Consider the following 16,417-nt stretch of genomic DNA (forward strand, 5'->3'; position numbering starts at 1 on the left):
CTTCCACTGTCATGCATTTTTTAGATCAATGGATTCATAAAACTTTTAGAGATGTGGCGTTCCTATTTAAACAATATAGACATCATTATTAAACTTAATGATAATTTTTGGAATGAATACATTTTAAAATAAATTTATACCAATTATGTTACCAGTAGGAAAACTATTGCAAAGTCAAGGTAAACAAACTTGTTTAATTAAAAAGAACTCTCTAATTACCACAAGTTCTTCATTAGCTGTCTTGTTAGCAGCCTAGTTTGCGTAAACTTAAACTTTTTTCTCATGACAGAGTTCACAACTGACACATAAAATTAATTGTTATATAAGTGGACTTAATTTTGATACATAACATACAGTGTTAGTGGTCAGGGGTTAAAAGGCAAGATCTCTCAGGAATGAATCATGGCACACAAAGCAAGGTCGAAACAAGTCCTTCCAAATCTGTGTTTTGAGACTGTGCATCCTGCAAGCTATTGAGAGCTCCAAACTTTAAAAACATACTCAGTTGGCAGGGAGTACTGTTCTGATGCATTTCAGCTGTGTAATTTGCCTCCTGGTTCATCCAAACAAATGACTGATTCAGAAGCAGATTTTTAGAAAAAATATAGGTGCATATTATTTAATGAATGGGTAAAAGTGAAGTAGTATAGTGCTCAGTTAATCTTTCTGTAGCTGTGCTATCAGAAAAATTGCATGGAATCTGAAGTAAGGTGGGTAGAAAGGTTTTGTGATTTATGTGTAGTCTAATCAGTAAGCAGTCTTCATTAAAGAAGAATTTCTGAAGGGTGGAAAGTAACAGAAAAGAAATAAAGTTGATAATGCAAAAGCTGTCTCTGAGCTGCAGTACAGTGTGTGTTTACATTATCTGCAAGAGAAAAGATATAAAGAGGGAAAGGCTCCACCAAGAACTTGGGCCTGATTTACAGTCACTAATGAAAGAGCACTGTTAGTTTAACACGTTTCCATCCCAACTGTTTATGACTGTTCCACTGTGAGTTTTCTTCGAAGCATCAGCACAAGGACTTGTTCTTGACACAGCTTGTGGTTTCACATTTTGGTATCATGATTCAAACCTGCCTGGATCAGCACTGTAATACCTTGCTTTTGTACTCTGTTAATATGTAAGGGGTCACTATCAAAATTAGTTTTAAATTAATCTTGTAATCACTTAGTACTGTTCCCTTGACATTAACTTAAAAACTTTTGTGCATATGTGTAATCTTTTCCTCCTATTTGGGGTTTTGTTGTTTGGGTTTTTGGTTTGTTTTTTTTTTTTTTTTTCTGATGAGCACTGGGAAAGAAAGCCCCATTCTTTGTTTACTACTGTTTTTCACAGAAAATGGGTCTTTGTTTCCTATTGTTCCATATTATTCATCCTTCTGAGAATGTCTTTGAGTAAACTATTTTTTCTGATACAGCAGGGTTCTGGCAATACTCTTCAGCATACCCTTGCTATTATTAGTGTAAGTTAGGACTGCTGTTCTCAGAGCAGAACATTGCAGTAGTAAAAGAAGCGAAATCTATTAAAAACTACCTTGGATGCTTCATTTACTTTAGTAACATCAAACAATATTTACTGTTCTGTAGTTTACCTTACAACACGCAAGATAAAAGAGAAAAAAGGGAATCACTTTGGATGTTCATGACTTATAAGGGACATCTTTCTACAATAATTATTTTCCTGTCATGTGAAATGAACTGTGATCATCTACTTTCCAGTTTTGATTAGCACAATTAGCACAAATTCTGCATGAAAACATTTTTGAGAGACTTACTAAACTAAAACTAATGAAGAATACAGCATCTGGCTTGCTAATATTATTAACTACAACAAATTAAAGATTATTAGTTTCATATTTGTTTATACACAAAAATATAGTTTTTAGGATTTCTAAAATATACTTTTAGGTTTGGAGATTTTTTTTAATACTAGTTTTATACTTTCAGTGCAAGTATCTTGTAGCTAGGTACTTCTATTTCAGAGTAATGGAGCCTTTTCTGATGCAATTCATCAGCATAACAAAATTCTTTCAAATTTAAATAAATTAAATTGACCATCTTATGTTAGAAGAGTACCACATATATATATATATATATATATACATACATATATATATATATATATATACACACATATGGCATATTTCCACTGAAGCAGTTAAGTGTGACAAGTAAGCAATTCGGTTATTTTCAATTCAGTGTTTGTACCTAGCTGCATAATTAGGTTTCCATTGAATTTCAGTTAATTAAACAGCTTCCATCATAGCTTCTTCCTATCAAGCTGACTTTAAAAGCAGAGCAGTGTGAATTCACAGTTATAAGTATTTTTTATAAGGGTCTCTCCAGTGTGTTATAAAATTCCAGGTGTTGATATTCAGATGATAGTACAGAGAGCATCTCTTTGTCAGGTTGTCTGCTCCAGTGAGTGATAGGTGTTTGTTACCAGGTTTTTGATGCCATTTCATTACTAGGTCTTTGGCTTGATTGTCTTGAATTTTAATTTTAGTTGGGGGACTATTTTTTTTTTGCTACTGATTGTTACCTAGCAAAGCTCATTTTGTAAGTTATAACAGAGAAGTAGAATGTCAAAACAGGAATTTATTTCTTCTGTAGTCAGTCTTTCGTATAACAGAGAAGTCCAGGACTGCTGTAGTGCTAGTCTCCAAAAACAGGAGAAAGGAAAACATAATATCATATTGTAAGCGAGAGTGTTCACATATATTCAGTATTATGGAAAGTGGTTTTGGTATGTTTGTTAGTTTTGGGATTTTTCCGTCTTGGTTTTCATTATATGCTTGAACCAAAGCATTTGAGCATTTTTTCCTTTGCTCTAGTATATGAGTTACCTTGGCACTCTCAATCATGTTGTAGAACCTATGTATATGATTTTTCTAAATTATTTTCCCATTGACTTTTGGAAATTTGTATCATGGGGAAATTAAGGTTCAGCCTGGGTTGTTCTGGGGAGAGGAAAAGCTCAGTCGCATACTTAGAAAATTTTCAAAGATGGTATATATTCTGTGTCCAGCATGCTCTTTCCTGTAGCAATTTTATTATCAAAACACCCTTTTTTTGGCAGCTTTATTTTACAATTTCTGTTTTGAGAGAACATGAAAATGTTGACCATTATCCTCAGCATAAAAGCATAAGTTAATAAAAGGATTAATTGCTCAGGTCTTTTTGAAAGAAACTCTAGTTCACAACTATTACAGAAAATAGGTTATACTGACTGACTAGGCATATGGTCTCAGGGCTGAGCCACAATAGATGACAAAAAACACTTTATTTCATATGCCTTTTTGTTATTCTACTATGACTGAGTTGAAAAACGATGCTTTAGAAAAAGACCTTTTTTATTTTACCTCATGATTTCATGTTACCTTTGTTCTGCCACTTACCCATGCCTCTGAGTAGAGTAAACTTCTAGTAAAGGAAGATTTGCTAGAAAGTTCTCAGGACTTCTTGTTCTCTATGAGTGTCTTGCTAATCTTGCACAGCTGGATGCTACTTTGTTCAGTGTTGGGGTGTTTAATCTGTTCTTCTGGTTCAATTCTTGGTGACATTTTCTTGCAAAAGCCTTTGGTTTGAGAAAAACAGTTCAATGTGCATTCTCCTTGTAGAAAGCTAAGAATCAAACCTAGGTGATTATCTCAGAAGATGCTATTATTGCTAAGGAGAATGGTGTTATCCATCTCCTGAAAGTAAGAATGAAAAACAAAAGCTATTTTGGCTGTCCTTTTTTTCCAAAATGTTTTTCTCACTGTCTCTCTGTTGGAGGATGACTACAGCCTGTGCACGGACTAGAAAAAATGTTCTTGTTGTAACTGTAGGTGCCCTAAATTAATTTCATAAATCTTTTAGAGCTCTATTTTATATAATTCTGTCCACTAGTTTTCATATAATCTATATATTTAATTTTATGGAGTATTTTAGAGAAAAGTAGTAAACTGATTTTATCAGGAATATGAGAAATAAAAGCATATTAATCTTGTAAATTCTATTGTCATTTGTTTCTGTGCCACGTAACAAACAGATATTTCTTGTCTAATATATCTTAGGGAAAAGTAAATGTACAGTCAGTATTCATTTTTTATGCTTATTCTCATCTGTATTTTTTTCCCTTGCCTTGTCATTCTTTATTGTCTCCTTGATTAATCTCAAGAATGTTTCTGGAAATGAAGGAGCATTGTCTTTTTTTAATTTTTAAAATTGGAGAACTGAACAGTATAAATTCATGTGTTGTTTTGACAGTCTTTGAGCTGCTAAATCACTTAAACGAAAGATGGTTCAGTTTATTAAGATCTATTCATTGAGAAGAGAATCTTCAAGTTGCCTCTGTATCGCATTGTTTATTTTGTACCTTTGTTTAGTGCTTCAGTTTTCTGGAAGAAGTCCCAGAATGTCCAGTGTGTGGCCAGACTCTGCTTATTTTAGAAAGAATTCTGGTGTTTTTTACATGGAAACCTAAAAGAGTGAGAGAGGCAGTGATTTCTTTTGCTAGAATTCTTGGGGATTTGAATGGCCAGTTTTATTTATTTATCTTTTTTTTTTTTTTATCCATAGCATTTACACTTGGATGGTCTTTTCCTTTTCTCGTTCTCACTCTTAACAATGAAATATTGAAAATTTATCTAAAAATATGCTGACAATCTAGGGTTTCCTACAACTAGAAAGAGGCTGAATTTGTTTATAACTTCAGATTTACGCTGTGCTATTTTAGATTTGACTCAGTTTTTTTGTGCTCAGATGTCTTTTGGCTTTTATTTACTACTTTGAAGTCAAAAAATGAATTATACTGTTGTGATTTTTCAAGAATTCAGAAAAGGTAACACGAGAGAGGAAACAGAAAATGTAACACGAGGGAGGAAATAACAGATTATAACTACGGCTTGTCTAGTTTGTTACACTTAACAAGTGAACCTTGACTTTTGACTGGAATAATAATTTCAAAAAACAGAGCATTATGTTTCAGGAATTATATATTCTTTATCTTTCTCTTGAAATATTTTCACTTTACAGTAATTTTAATTGCAAGTTAGGGCAATTTCTTTGATTGATTCCCATAGCCTAAATCTGTTGTAATCTGAGTATGGGTAAATCCCTGGCAACCAGATAATCTTTGAAAGGTTAAGACATCTCCTTGATAATTTCTAGTTCAAGATAAAGGCCGATTTTTGTAGATTACTTCAGTCTAGACAACCTAATTATCAAAACCCATTTTTTACTTGTTTTGTCTTACTGAAACCAATAAGGTGCTTAAGATGTGACAAATAATGATTCTGTGTCTGTGTAATCACAATCATATTCTCATTAAAAGTATAAATGCCTCTCTTTTCCCAGTGCTTGCACAAATGCCTGTCTCCATGGATGAAGGATTAATTCTCCTGCTCTTTGTGCTTAGTGTGTCTGCAGAGAGTATGAGTAACTTTGTACTACTGGCTTCTGTTCTGTTGTACTCTTAATGCTGTGAAAAATCATGTAGCAATAAGTAAAAATTTGGGTTCTTTGACTGAGTAAATTTTGTTATGTCTTCAGCTGAGAAGCAAGTCAACTGTTTCTCCCTAAAGATTTAGTCAGTTGTTTGTAAAGAACACGTTACAATAATACTTCTGTAGCTAATATTTCTCTTTAAATATCGTCTCCAAGCTCTCCACATGTACAGCTCACATTGACTTCAGGATGTGTCCTATAAATTCAGAAGCTATGAATTTTGGACATTCGATGAGTGGAATGCACAACATATATGTCTCTTGTTATTTAAGTGAAATTATGAAAATGGGAAAGCAAAGTTTGAAACTAACCTTCTTATTCCTTTTTCTTCTGTTCTGAGTGTTGCCTCTTTGCTACCTCTAGAGGAGATAAATACTAAAACTCTCTGGTATGTTTTCCAATTTTCATTCCAGCCTTGCAGCATTATTTTATCCTGAAAATAATGTTAAGTTTTTTTTTCAGATTGTCATGCATGTTATTGTTTCACGCTCCAGCAGGGATTTTCTATTATTGTAATGTGAAGAATTTCAGTGAGAGAAGTCTTCAGAAGCAGGGAAATACCACAAAACATACTCTAGGGTCAGCTTTGGATGCTGTGATATTAAAATACCTACAATTTTTCTATTTGGTCACAAAAAAGTTATTCCAATAATAAAATGGCAACAAGATTCCCAGTCCTGTAACTGAAATGACTACAAAGTGACATTCAGAAGACTTGCGTATTTAGTGGGGAGCTGAACAAAACCAGTCCAAAAGAAACACTAGGCACAAAGATGAACTCTTGCCCTTCTTGGGCACCTGGGCACTTTGTGCAGCTACCTTAGATTCCCTGGCTCAGGCTCAGAACTTAAGTTCATCTTCTGAGGATGATAACCTCAATAAACATTTAAAATTATAAAATTGTGCTTTACAGGGCATATGCCTGTCATTGTTGCCTGCCATTTGCCTATTAAATGGCATAGAGCATTTGTCAGGAGCCAGGAAGCCATAAATCTGAACCCAGTTGATGGAGTTTGAGTTTTCACTTGCAGTTTCCCAGAAATATACCTTTGTAAGTGGGTTAAATGTCTAATCTGGGCTTAGAAATCCTCTTCCCTTTGTCTTGAGAATGAGCTGCAATACATCCTGAAATATGAAACCTGGAAAGATGGTGACAGCATGTAAGAGGAAGTCTGACTTTATCTGTAGAGATGTGACATTTGGCCTAAAACATGGTATATTATGCCTGTATATGTTTCTGGTCTGATAATTTTAGTTTGGTTTTGAAAAATAAAGAGGGTGCTTCTCTGTGCCAGGTTGTCTTATGAAGACCAAATTACTGAACTGTTTCTCCCTAAAGAAGATTTAGTCAGTTGTTTGTAAAGAACACATTACAAGAGAATAAAATGCTAATTTAATTTAATTCCTCAGAAGAGCAGTAGGTCTTTGAGAAGTGCATAAATATCTAAACTAAAAGATAGTTTGCCTTGCTTGGTGATTGGAGCAGGTAATTTATGCATGAAAGCTATGCTATCTGCTGACTATTGTGATAGAAAAAGAAGCAGATTTTTCTTTTGCAAAATAATCATACATAGTAAGAAATCCTATGCCCAAAATCTCTTAAAGTCTAGTCTTCTCAGAGAGCAGGTTTTAAGTATTTTCAATTATGAGATAGCAGAAGAGCAAAAGGTTATGAAATAAATGAGAAAAAGAAAAGATTACTCCTAAGATGCTTTTAGTTCTAGAACTATTCCTTAGCATGTGCCTGTATGTTCAGATATGCAGTTGTAGAATCTTCAATATCAAATCCAGGTTTCATTAATGAGAACAAAAGTACGTTTCAAATGCATGGACCTTGAAGAAAAATAGCCTTTTAATATCAGACAGCTTGGTACATTTTGTATTGTATTTGACATGCCACTTTGCAGAGTTGTCTGCTTGTTTGTGAATTTTTTTCCTCTTAAAAATGTTATTTCCAGGTTGGATGAGTTAATTGAGACATTTCTCAAGGATGATGATCCTGATAGCTCTCTGGACGTTGGTGCTGACATGCGGAAGATCAAGTATTGCTTCATTCATATGAAGGTATTTTTTTTAAACAGAGATGAAAGTGCAGGGGTACTCTGAAAATAACTCGGAGATAGTCATGGTTGAAAAGTACTAAAAGAAATTCAATGTAGTTGAGAGGTATTGGAAAATGGTAAAGCAATTGAACTTTAAATAGTGTGGAAGACTCTTAGAAAACTTAAATTTAGCTGGGAAAATTCAGCAGCATTTTGTGGAAACATCAGCAAGGATCCCAGTATGCAGTAAATTGTAAGAGCACTGGAAATTACTGGAATCAAGACAAGCTGGTTTCATATGGATAGGTGTTCTCATCTGTATTTCCAGCATTAATGAGTCTTTATTTTGGACAAACTATGTTGACTGAGGTAAAAATGTAGGTTAAAACCACTATATCCCTTTATCTGTTACACTACTTCTTCTGATGGTGTTGCAAGACCTTCTGAATCATTGAGAAAACAAGATACAAGATACACTTGATAATTGTGTAATTATAGAAGATAATACTTTTCTGTATTTTGGAATATAGTTTTTCCAATATATTAGAGTATACATTCCTGATTTTAATTAATTGTCCTTAAATAATTAGTTTTTAATTGTATTTTTAATACTGAAGGTTCTGTGATACTAGAGAACACTGGAGTTTGTGTAAAAAGAGTAAAATAAATTGCACCCTTGCTAATGAAGATTTAAAAAAATATATGTTTCATACTTGATACAATGGATATAATTTGACAGTCAACTGTGGCATGATTTTTTTTCTATCGAGAGTGTAGAAAGTTTTTGCCTTTCTTACAATAGCTAGACTCTCTAAGAATAGAATACAGAACTGGAGGGAAAGTTAAAGGGGTGTGCTTTTTTTTTGTTTCTCCTTACAGCAATTTATAAATCATCCAATGACTTCAGGTGAAAAACTGCTCTCACAAGACATCTCTGAAGAAAAAAACAGTAACGAAGAGCTGGAAAAACTGAAAGGACTTCTGCAACAAAGAGACAACGAAATCAGTATCCTTTGTAGAGAAAAAAGTATTGTTTGGGTTTCAGATGATCTTACAACCAGTTTTCTTTGTGTGGGAGAGGCTGTACTGTGTTAAAGGAAATACTCAATTTCCAGCTTTTATGTGACAGGACTTCTGCTTTGCACCTGCTTCTCTTTCTGTTTTCACCAAAAGCAAAATCCTGGATCCAAGCACCACTTAGCTTTAGAATGGTCCAGCCAATAACCAAATATTGTGGACCTAAAAAGTTCTCCTCAAGCAAATTAAATAAAATTTTAGAGGGGAAAACTGATGCTATATAAAGACCAATCTATTACCTGACAAAGAATAGAATTTCCTGTATGTGTTATTTTTAGCCAAATGAAGTGTTGCTTTGGGGACTACTGGGCAATTTGCCCTTAGAACAAATATAAAACTTGTACTTTTTGCATTTAAATTTAAATCTTTTTTGCAAATAAAAGTGCTAGACTGCTCAGACGTGCTTTGTCCGTTTCACTGCCTCACAGGAAACACGAGTAGCTGCACTGCAGTGCAATGGGTGGGAGGTATTTTTAGCAGGTTGGCAGACCTGTGGCAAACCGCAGCCACTGCAGCCCTAGAGTTGTGGCTACTCAGTGGGGAAAGTTTGTAATAAAGCAGAGAAATTAAAATATGGGGTTGTTGAATGTAAAGGTAACAGGGGTTTTCTCACAGTTATTAGTAAAGCTCAAATTCAGTGGCAGTCTTTGTGCTCAACAATTCCAGCTCAGTTTTATATGTCAAATGAAAATGGCATGTTTCACTGGGGTGCAGCATGTTGCGTGTCTGAAAATTGTCAGAAAGTGAGGCGTCAGGAAAGCTTCCTCATTTCTGCTTTTTCACAGATGATAAGATTTTTTTTTTCCAAGGTGCAATTTCAAACAAATTTAGCTAAAACACGAGCTCATTTCTTTCAAAAATTCTTCCTTTTTTTAATGTAAATTTTAATATCTGAATTCCCAGAAACATTTCCGCCTGAAATGAATTACTTCATTAGTATGAGAAAAAAAGGAAAATATCTCTATCAAACGCACTTGTGCTCAACAGATTTATACAGCTTTGCTCACAGATGTAAAAGGAGGAAACTTGTGCAAATCCATGTAAGAGTTAAATAGAAAGAATATAGGAAGACTTTGAAGACAAGACTGATTTAGGGGGTCTGCAGTGGCTAAGCGACAGTGCATCATCACTAGAACATTAATAACATGTCTAATGTGATGAAGTGGTGGGAAGTATGGAAGTTGTTGGATAAACTATGAGTTCGCTCTTGCCTACAGTAGCTAGAAGCTATCATAAAAACTGAATTGGAAAGTGTTTTATTATTATTACCTGGTCTAGTTAATAATATTCCCCAAAGACTACTTAGAATTTCTGCTGTTCATTAAGAAGTTTAATTAGGATTAAGAAGAGTAGAATACAAAAAAAAACATATCACAGGGACTTCAGGGTTGATAATTGAATGCATGCAGGATTTCCATTATATGTCCTTTATAAGCTGTTAGGCAAAATGTACTTATATCTAATATGCTTCCAGTAAATTCACAGTGTCATTGCATGAAATTTCCTGAAGACTTTTTCTGAGTTTTAGTGAACCTTCTGTGAAAAGCTTACAGATGGGATATACTTGCAAGGTTACTGTAAATTAAGAGGGGTTTTTTTTTGTTTACAAGTTTTTTTATCACTGAATTTAAAAAATAAAAAGGGACTACCGCAATGGCAATAAGATCCTGTTTGTCCGTAAATGCTTTTATCAGGAGTTGATTGAATGGGATCAACCATTGTGGTCAATGTGTGACTTTGTTATTGTTTTAGTAAGAACTAATCTGCTGTTTGAAAAAACTGAGGTGGATGAAAATAATTGCAAAAGAATATGTCCAGCTTTATTGTCACATTCACACATATGCTTCCATAATGTGAATTTTTTCACTTTGAAAAAAAAAAAAAGGCTTATGGACAAACAATGATAATAGTTGCTTAAAAAAAAAAAAAAATCCTTAATACATTTTGCAGATATTCTGGTAACTATGCTGAAAAAAGAAAAAAAGAAAGCACGAGATACTCTTTCCCAGCTTAATGCCACCTCTGCTGGTTCTACAGTCTTGGAGCAGGCTCATTCTATGAGCTTGGAAGAAAGTCAGAGTCCATCTAGATGTTCTAGTCTGAAAGAGGCAAAAGTTTCCAGCTCTTCTGTTCCCGGACTACCTTTTCTTTCCAGAGCAACAGGTTAGTGTAATTAATTAAGTGAACAGTTATTGGATCATTCCAATATGATTTACAGTATATCCTTCAAATGTGAACAAAAACAAGGAAGCTTTATTTTCAGTACTAGTCATATTGTGCTAATTCTATACCTACAAATGCAGAGTTTTAAATTTAAAGCCCTCGAAGGAGCTGATGGCTTTTACAAGCTTATGTAAATACTCTGTTGAACAGCCTCATGGAACCATAGTATAAATTCAGTTGCCGGCCCTTGATTCTTTCAGTAAATTAACAGGAAAAAATAGGGGTTTGAGCATAATTCATTAAGAAACATAAGGAAATAATATTTCCCCCTGGAAGATCCATTTCAATTTATCTGTATAAGTGATACTACAGCATTTAAGTTAATGTTTAAATCGTTGTAGAAGCAACTCAAGCAATTGAAATAATATTGACCAGTTAGCATGGATTGCATGAGTGGGGCAGTTTTTTAGTGGTTATTTGAAAAGGGTTAAGTGTGGAGCATTGCAATTTTCTTTCTTTACATCATTTGAGCTGGTTATTTAAGAAAATTGGTAACAATATTCTTGCAAGTTGTTAATTTCAAAATCCATATTAAAAAACTTCCAATAACTGTAGATAGATTTTTCTTGCATGGTTTCATGTTTTCATCATTTTCTAGTTAAATTGTTCAAATAAAAAGATTTTTTTGTCACCAGGTTCTAGAAGTGCTTAGGTTTTTTGTTAGTAGAGAACATACCTCGTCCTAGACTATCACATATGACTATTACATATTCATTATTTATATTTCTGTAACCTTTTTATGAGTTTTGGGGGGTGACTAGCTGAAAGAAAAGCTTTCAACGTGAAACTCAGACATGGCAGCTGGCAAGTAGAAACTTTTCAGACAAACCTGTTCGTCCTGTCCATTTACGGACAAACAGGATCTTATTGCCATTGTAGCAGTCCCTTTTTATTTTTTAAATTCTGTAATAAAAAAACTTGTAAAGAAAAGATTTTGCTAGAGTACTAGTGGGAATGGAGCTCTTAAACCGTGTAAGCTTGCCAATTATCCTCTAAAATTGCATTGTAATTGAACTAGTCAGTTTTCACACTTGTTATTTTTTCAGTTGTTCAGCTACTGAGGAATTCCCTTTGCCTTCTACTGTTTGTATTCACCATCCTTCTCATTTTGTAGGGAGAATTTATTTGATTTGGTGTCACAATAGTATAAACTAAATATAATCATGTCCTTATAACACAAATCTTTTCATTACCTCAGAAATATGCCAGCAAATAATAGCTATATTTTATCAACAAATTGCTAGTATAATTGCATCTTTTATACAGTGGCACTTCTTCAATCTTTAAAAAAAAACCTCCTACACATTAGTAAATTCTTAGTATTGATTATTGCATTCCCTTTTTACAAACATTGTGTGGGTATGTTCGTATGAGTTTTCTTTGAATATAAAGTAGGAAGTCTGAGCATGTCAGCTCAAAATGACTGGATTGCAGAACCTTGTCGTCTGCACCCTGCACTGGCAAGGCCAGGTTGGATGGGGCCCTGAGCAGCCTGGTCTAGTGGAAGATGTCTCTGCTCTTGGCTGGGGGGTTGGAAATTGATTATCATCGAGGTCCCTTGCAATCCAAACTATTTTGTGGTCCTTTGCTAAGTTTGGATGAGGCATCATTCTCAATCAAGCACAGAGCCTCATTTTTCATCTATTGAAAGCTTGAAAATTATGTTCATCACTATAAAATTGTCTATCCATTTCAGAATCCATCTGAGCTGTATATATATATATACATATATATATATATATATATGCATATATATGCTATTTTGTTTATAGGCTTTAAGAATTCACTAAAGATTGTGAAAGGGCTTGGGTCTGAGTGAGGATCAAACTCCCAGGTAGAAGCGTTCATGTAGCATTAAAGCTGTTCTTCATCATTTATACCCTTTGAATCCTTTACATAGTTTATGAAGATTTCAATTTACGGCATGAAGGCTATATGGTATGTTAACTATTTTAACAACTTAGCTTTTTTTAAATTTAATTCTGTACTCTCAAACCTGCTATCAGCCTGATTTATTGCAATATAACATTGTGTTTCTAGGGTCTCTAATGTGTTTTCCATTTGCCTATCTCATTTCCTTATCCTGAAAATTAAATTAGGAAATCAAAAGAAAGTGTAGGAAAAAAATATTTAGTTTAACAGAATAGTTGTTGGAATGTCTATCTAATAATTTGTTTAAAAATATTTAGAATCATTCATTTATTTGCAGTTGATTTATTGTGTAGCTTTACATTTGCTCTCCCAGAAACAGACCTTAACCATGGTAGAATAATATTCTTACTATTTTTTCCCATATGATCTAGAACCATATCTACATTGAAAGATATGTGTATCCAGGTTTCTTGTCTATCCTATCCAGACACTTCTTGAAGTAGGACAAAGGCAGTAATACTGTTTCTCTGCTGAGCTTGATGTAATAATCTGTGATAACAGGAAATTTATCTTGATCTCATCACAGCAGTAAAACAACTCCTGGTCCAAATTTGTCCCTCAGCATGCTGACTTTGAAGGCAAATGAGTAGTGACTCCTGCAATGGTTAATGTTCTACAGGTACAGCTGTAATTTATCTCTTTTTAAGTCCATCCTGCATTGAATGTGCATGGTCTTTTCAGAAGAAACTGAGTGAACATAAAAAATCTTCAAAGGTTTGACATATGGTATTATTTACCTTCCTATACACTCTGCCTTTTCCCTGTCATGTATTGCTGAAATTCTAAACAGAAGCCTTTAATGGCAGTACGGCCTCAAGGATTAACAAGGCCTGACACCCAGATTTGATTTCCATGTAGGTTTTTGGGCACCATTATATAATATTATCAGCTGATACAGCTAAGTTTTAAAGAGTTTATTCCATAGAATCATAGAATTGTTTGGGTTATGTAAGGGTCCTTAAGAATCATCTAGTTTCAAATCCCCTGCCATGGCCAGGAATGCCACTCACTAGACCAGGTTGCTCAGGGCCCCATTCAAGCTGGCCTTGACTTTCAGGGGTGGGTCATCCACAACTTCTCTGGGCAACCTGTTCCAGTTCCTCGGCACCCTCTGAGTAAAGAATCTGTTCCTAACATATTCTAAACACACTGTCTTTCAGTTTAAAACCATTGCCCTTTATCCTGTCACTACCTGTCCATATAAAAAGTCCCTCTCCCTCCTTTTTATAAGCCCCTTTAGATAACGGACGGACACAATGAGGTCTCCCTCAATCCTTCTCTTCTCCATGCTGAGCAACCATAGCTGTCTTTGCCTGTGTCTGATTTAATGTTGAAAGGTACTTTTTCTGAACAGGTATGTCTTTAGCTGCTTGTTTAAATATCATATTTGAAATAATGTCACTAGTAAAATATTGTTGAACATGAGATTTGATACCACTGGAGACCTAACTAAGAGCACCTGTGATTGGACATGTGGATCATTGCTGTTTTGTACTGTGCTATTTTCAGTTTGTGTCACGCTCTGAATTAGACTGTTCTTAATAGCTACAGCAGAGGAATATGCAAATGCAGTGTCCTAGTAATGCCCTAGCTTTCTCTGCTGGTTTTGGGTCACATAGCATTGAATTCTACATTAATTTAAAATTGTACCAGTTTCCATGCTGTCAGATTTCTTTTTCTGGGATCCCAGAAGACTTCATTTAGGAAGGAGTGGATGGTAATCAGGCTGCCTGGAAGCAGTGGAAGGCTGCCTGCTGCTGTCATTTTGGCAAGTCAAATGGCATAAGACAGTGAACAAACCAGAACTTGTTATCTTAGTGCTAGCATTACACCATAAAAGGGGATAACTTGCCTGTTAATACCCATCCTCCATTGAAGAGAGCTCCAATTTATAAATGCATAACTACATGAGGGAGAGTGAGCAAATTAGTCTGACATAGTAGCCACTGTTATTATTACATCATAATATCTGTCCTGAATCTGAAACAGACAAAACTGGCTATAAATTTAAATTATGTTTCAGATGAACATTCCAGAAAATGCAAAGATAAGTTATTGTCATAATAACCTGAACATAACAAGTGCTTCAGCAATTTTGCTTTTAATATAATCATTTAGTTCATCATAGTAGATACTGCAGCTTTAATTAGGTTAATAATTTATATCTTCTAGACATATAATTGTAGAACTACATATAATCCTTCTTAGGAGTTGAGTCAATAATAAATTAGCAGCTTCAGGATAAATCAGTGAATGAATGAATCTAGAAAAACAAGGAAAAAAAAACAGAGTTCATCAGACAGTAGAGTGATAAATATTGTGTTGTATTTTACTTTTATTGCATTATATCACTTCTGTACGGAGAAGTCTTATTTTGGAATCAGTCTCTGATTTCAATGACTGCCGCTTCCTCTTAGGATAAGTCTGTCAGCATAAAAGATGTGTGATATAATTTTTTCTCCAGCTAGATTTGTTTTTCTCCTGAAATATAAACAGTTTGGTTACCAGAAAACAGTGTGACTATTGTGACATTTAAAGAATACAGTAAATCTTAGTAAAAGGTTCAAACTGTTGTGTATACTGATGGATTTAAGACTGATTATTTTGCTGTCTCAAAAGATTTTGTTAGGATAATGTATTAACCAGTTTGAGCCATTTCCTTTTTCTTTCACTGAGAAGTTGTGAAATTTTTTGAGTTTTGTTAAGAATTTACCTATGTATCCCATGCATGTTTTAAGATCACTTTTTGCTCAACACTATGAAAACACCTATGTAAAAGAAGTATTCCTGCCTGCTGAAGGGCTGACAAGCTGGCTTAGAAATGTGAGAGATGGTTTCTATAAACAGATGATGCTTATGAATAGCATGAAAGTGGTGATGATAACACACATACTGCTCATTTCTGAACACTAAGTATTTTTGTCTTGTATTAAGACATTTTAAAATATTTATCTTGTCTATTTTATATATTTATATAATAATTTGGGGAAAATGCTTCCTTCTATTGCTGAAAATCTTTCTATTGTCTCAAAACAGAAAGTTCCCTAATGCAAAGGACTGACTGAGGTTTTCAATCAGTGGTTTTCCATCTTATGTCTTTCAGTTCATAGAAAAGGCAGGTCTCAAACATTCAGAAAAATTATACGCTTAGCAAACCCATATGTTTCTTGGAGCATTTTCTGTGTCCAGTAGTGCTTTGGGATATCTGGGGGCAGAGTCTTGGCACTGTGCTCGTGACAGATCTTTTGTTAACAAACACATGTATTCATTTTATTGCTATCTGACTAATAAAATAACTCACTGATGCATTTAGGGCACTGTTCAGAATTACTGTTGATCTTTCTCATTAGTCAGAAAAGAAATTATGTTCTACATTTTCTGTTAAAGGTCCAGGAAAAAGTATATATTCCATTTGTTCTCCAGCTGAACTTCTACCAGCTCCTAGTAAGATGTAGTGCATATTTCATTGCTACTGTTAAATCTTTGTAACAAGTATTCAAAACAAGATGTGCTGTTTTGCTGATTTCTTAAGCATTAAATATTTTCTATAGTGCAGAGTGATTATAGTCTAGAGTGCATTACTGCCAAGTTTAAGGACCAAGCAGGAAGTATCAGACTTCACTGCTTGACTGAGTTGTTTTTTAAAAGTCTTC

At 34.3% G+C, this 16,417-nt stretch overlaps 1 protein-coding gene across 1 annotated transcript in view; it reads left to right on the forward strand.

Annotated features, from left to right (window-relative positions):
• The window catches only part of KIF6 (kinesin family member 6), a 153,513-nt gene that overhangs the window by 56,362 nt on the left and 80,734 nt on the right, over positions 1-16,417 (forward strand). Inside the window, exons 11-13 of the mRNA XM_041477164.1 lie at positions 7,449-7,554; positions 8,412-8,538; positions 10,560-10,772. Coding sequence (XP_041333098.1) covers positions 7,449-7,554; positions 8,412-8,538; positions 10,560-10,772 — 446 coding nt within the window. The remainder of the gene's footprint in view (positions 1-7,448; positions 7,555-8,411; positions 8,539-10,559; positions 10,773-16,417) is intronic.

The sequence above is a fragment of the Pyrgilauda ruficollis genome, unplaced genomic scaffold (genome assembly GCF_017590135.1).
Source record: "Pyrgilauda ruficollis isolate IOZ18807 unplaced genomic scaffold, ASM1759013v1 scaffold4, whole genome shotgun sequence".
NCBI classification, from domain to species: Eukaryota; Metazoa; Chordata; class Aves; order Passeriformes; family Passeridae; genus Pyrgilauda; species Pyrgilauda ruficollis.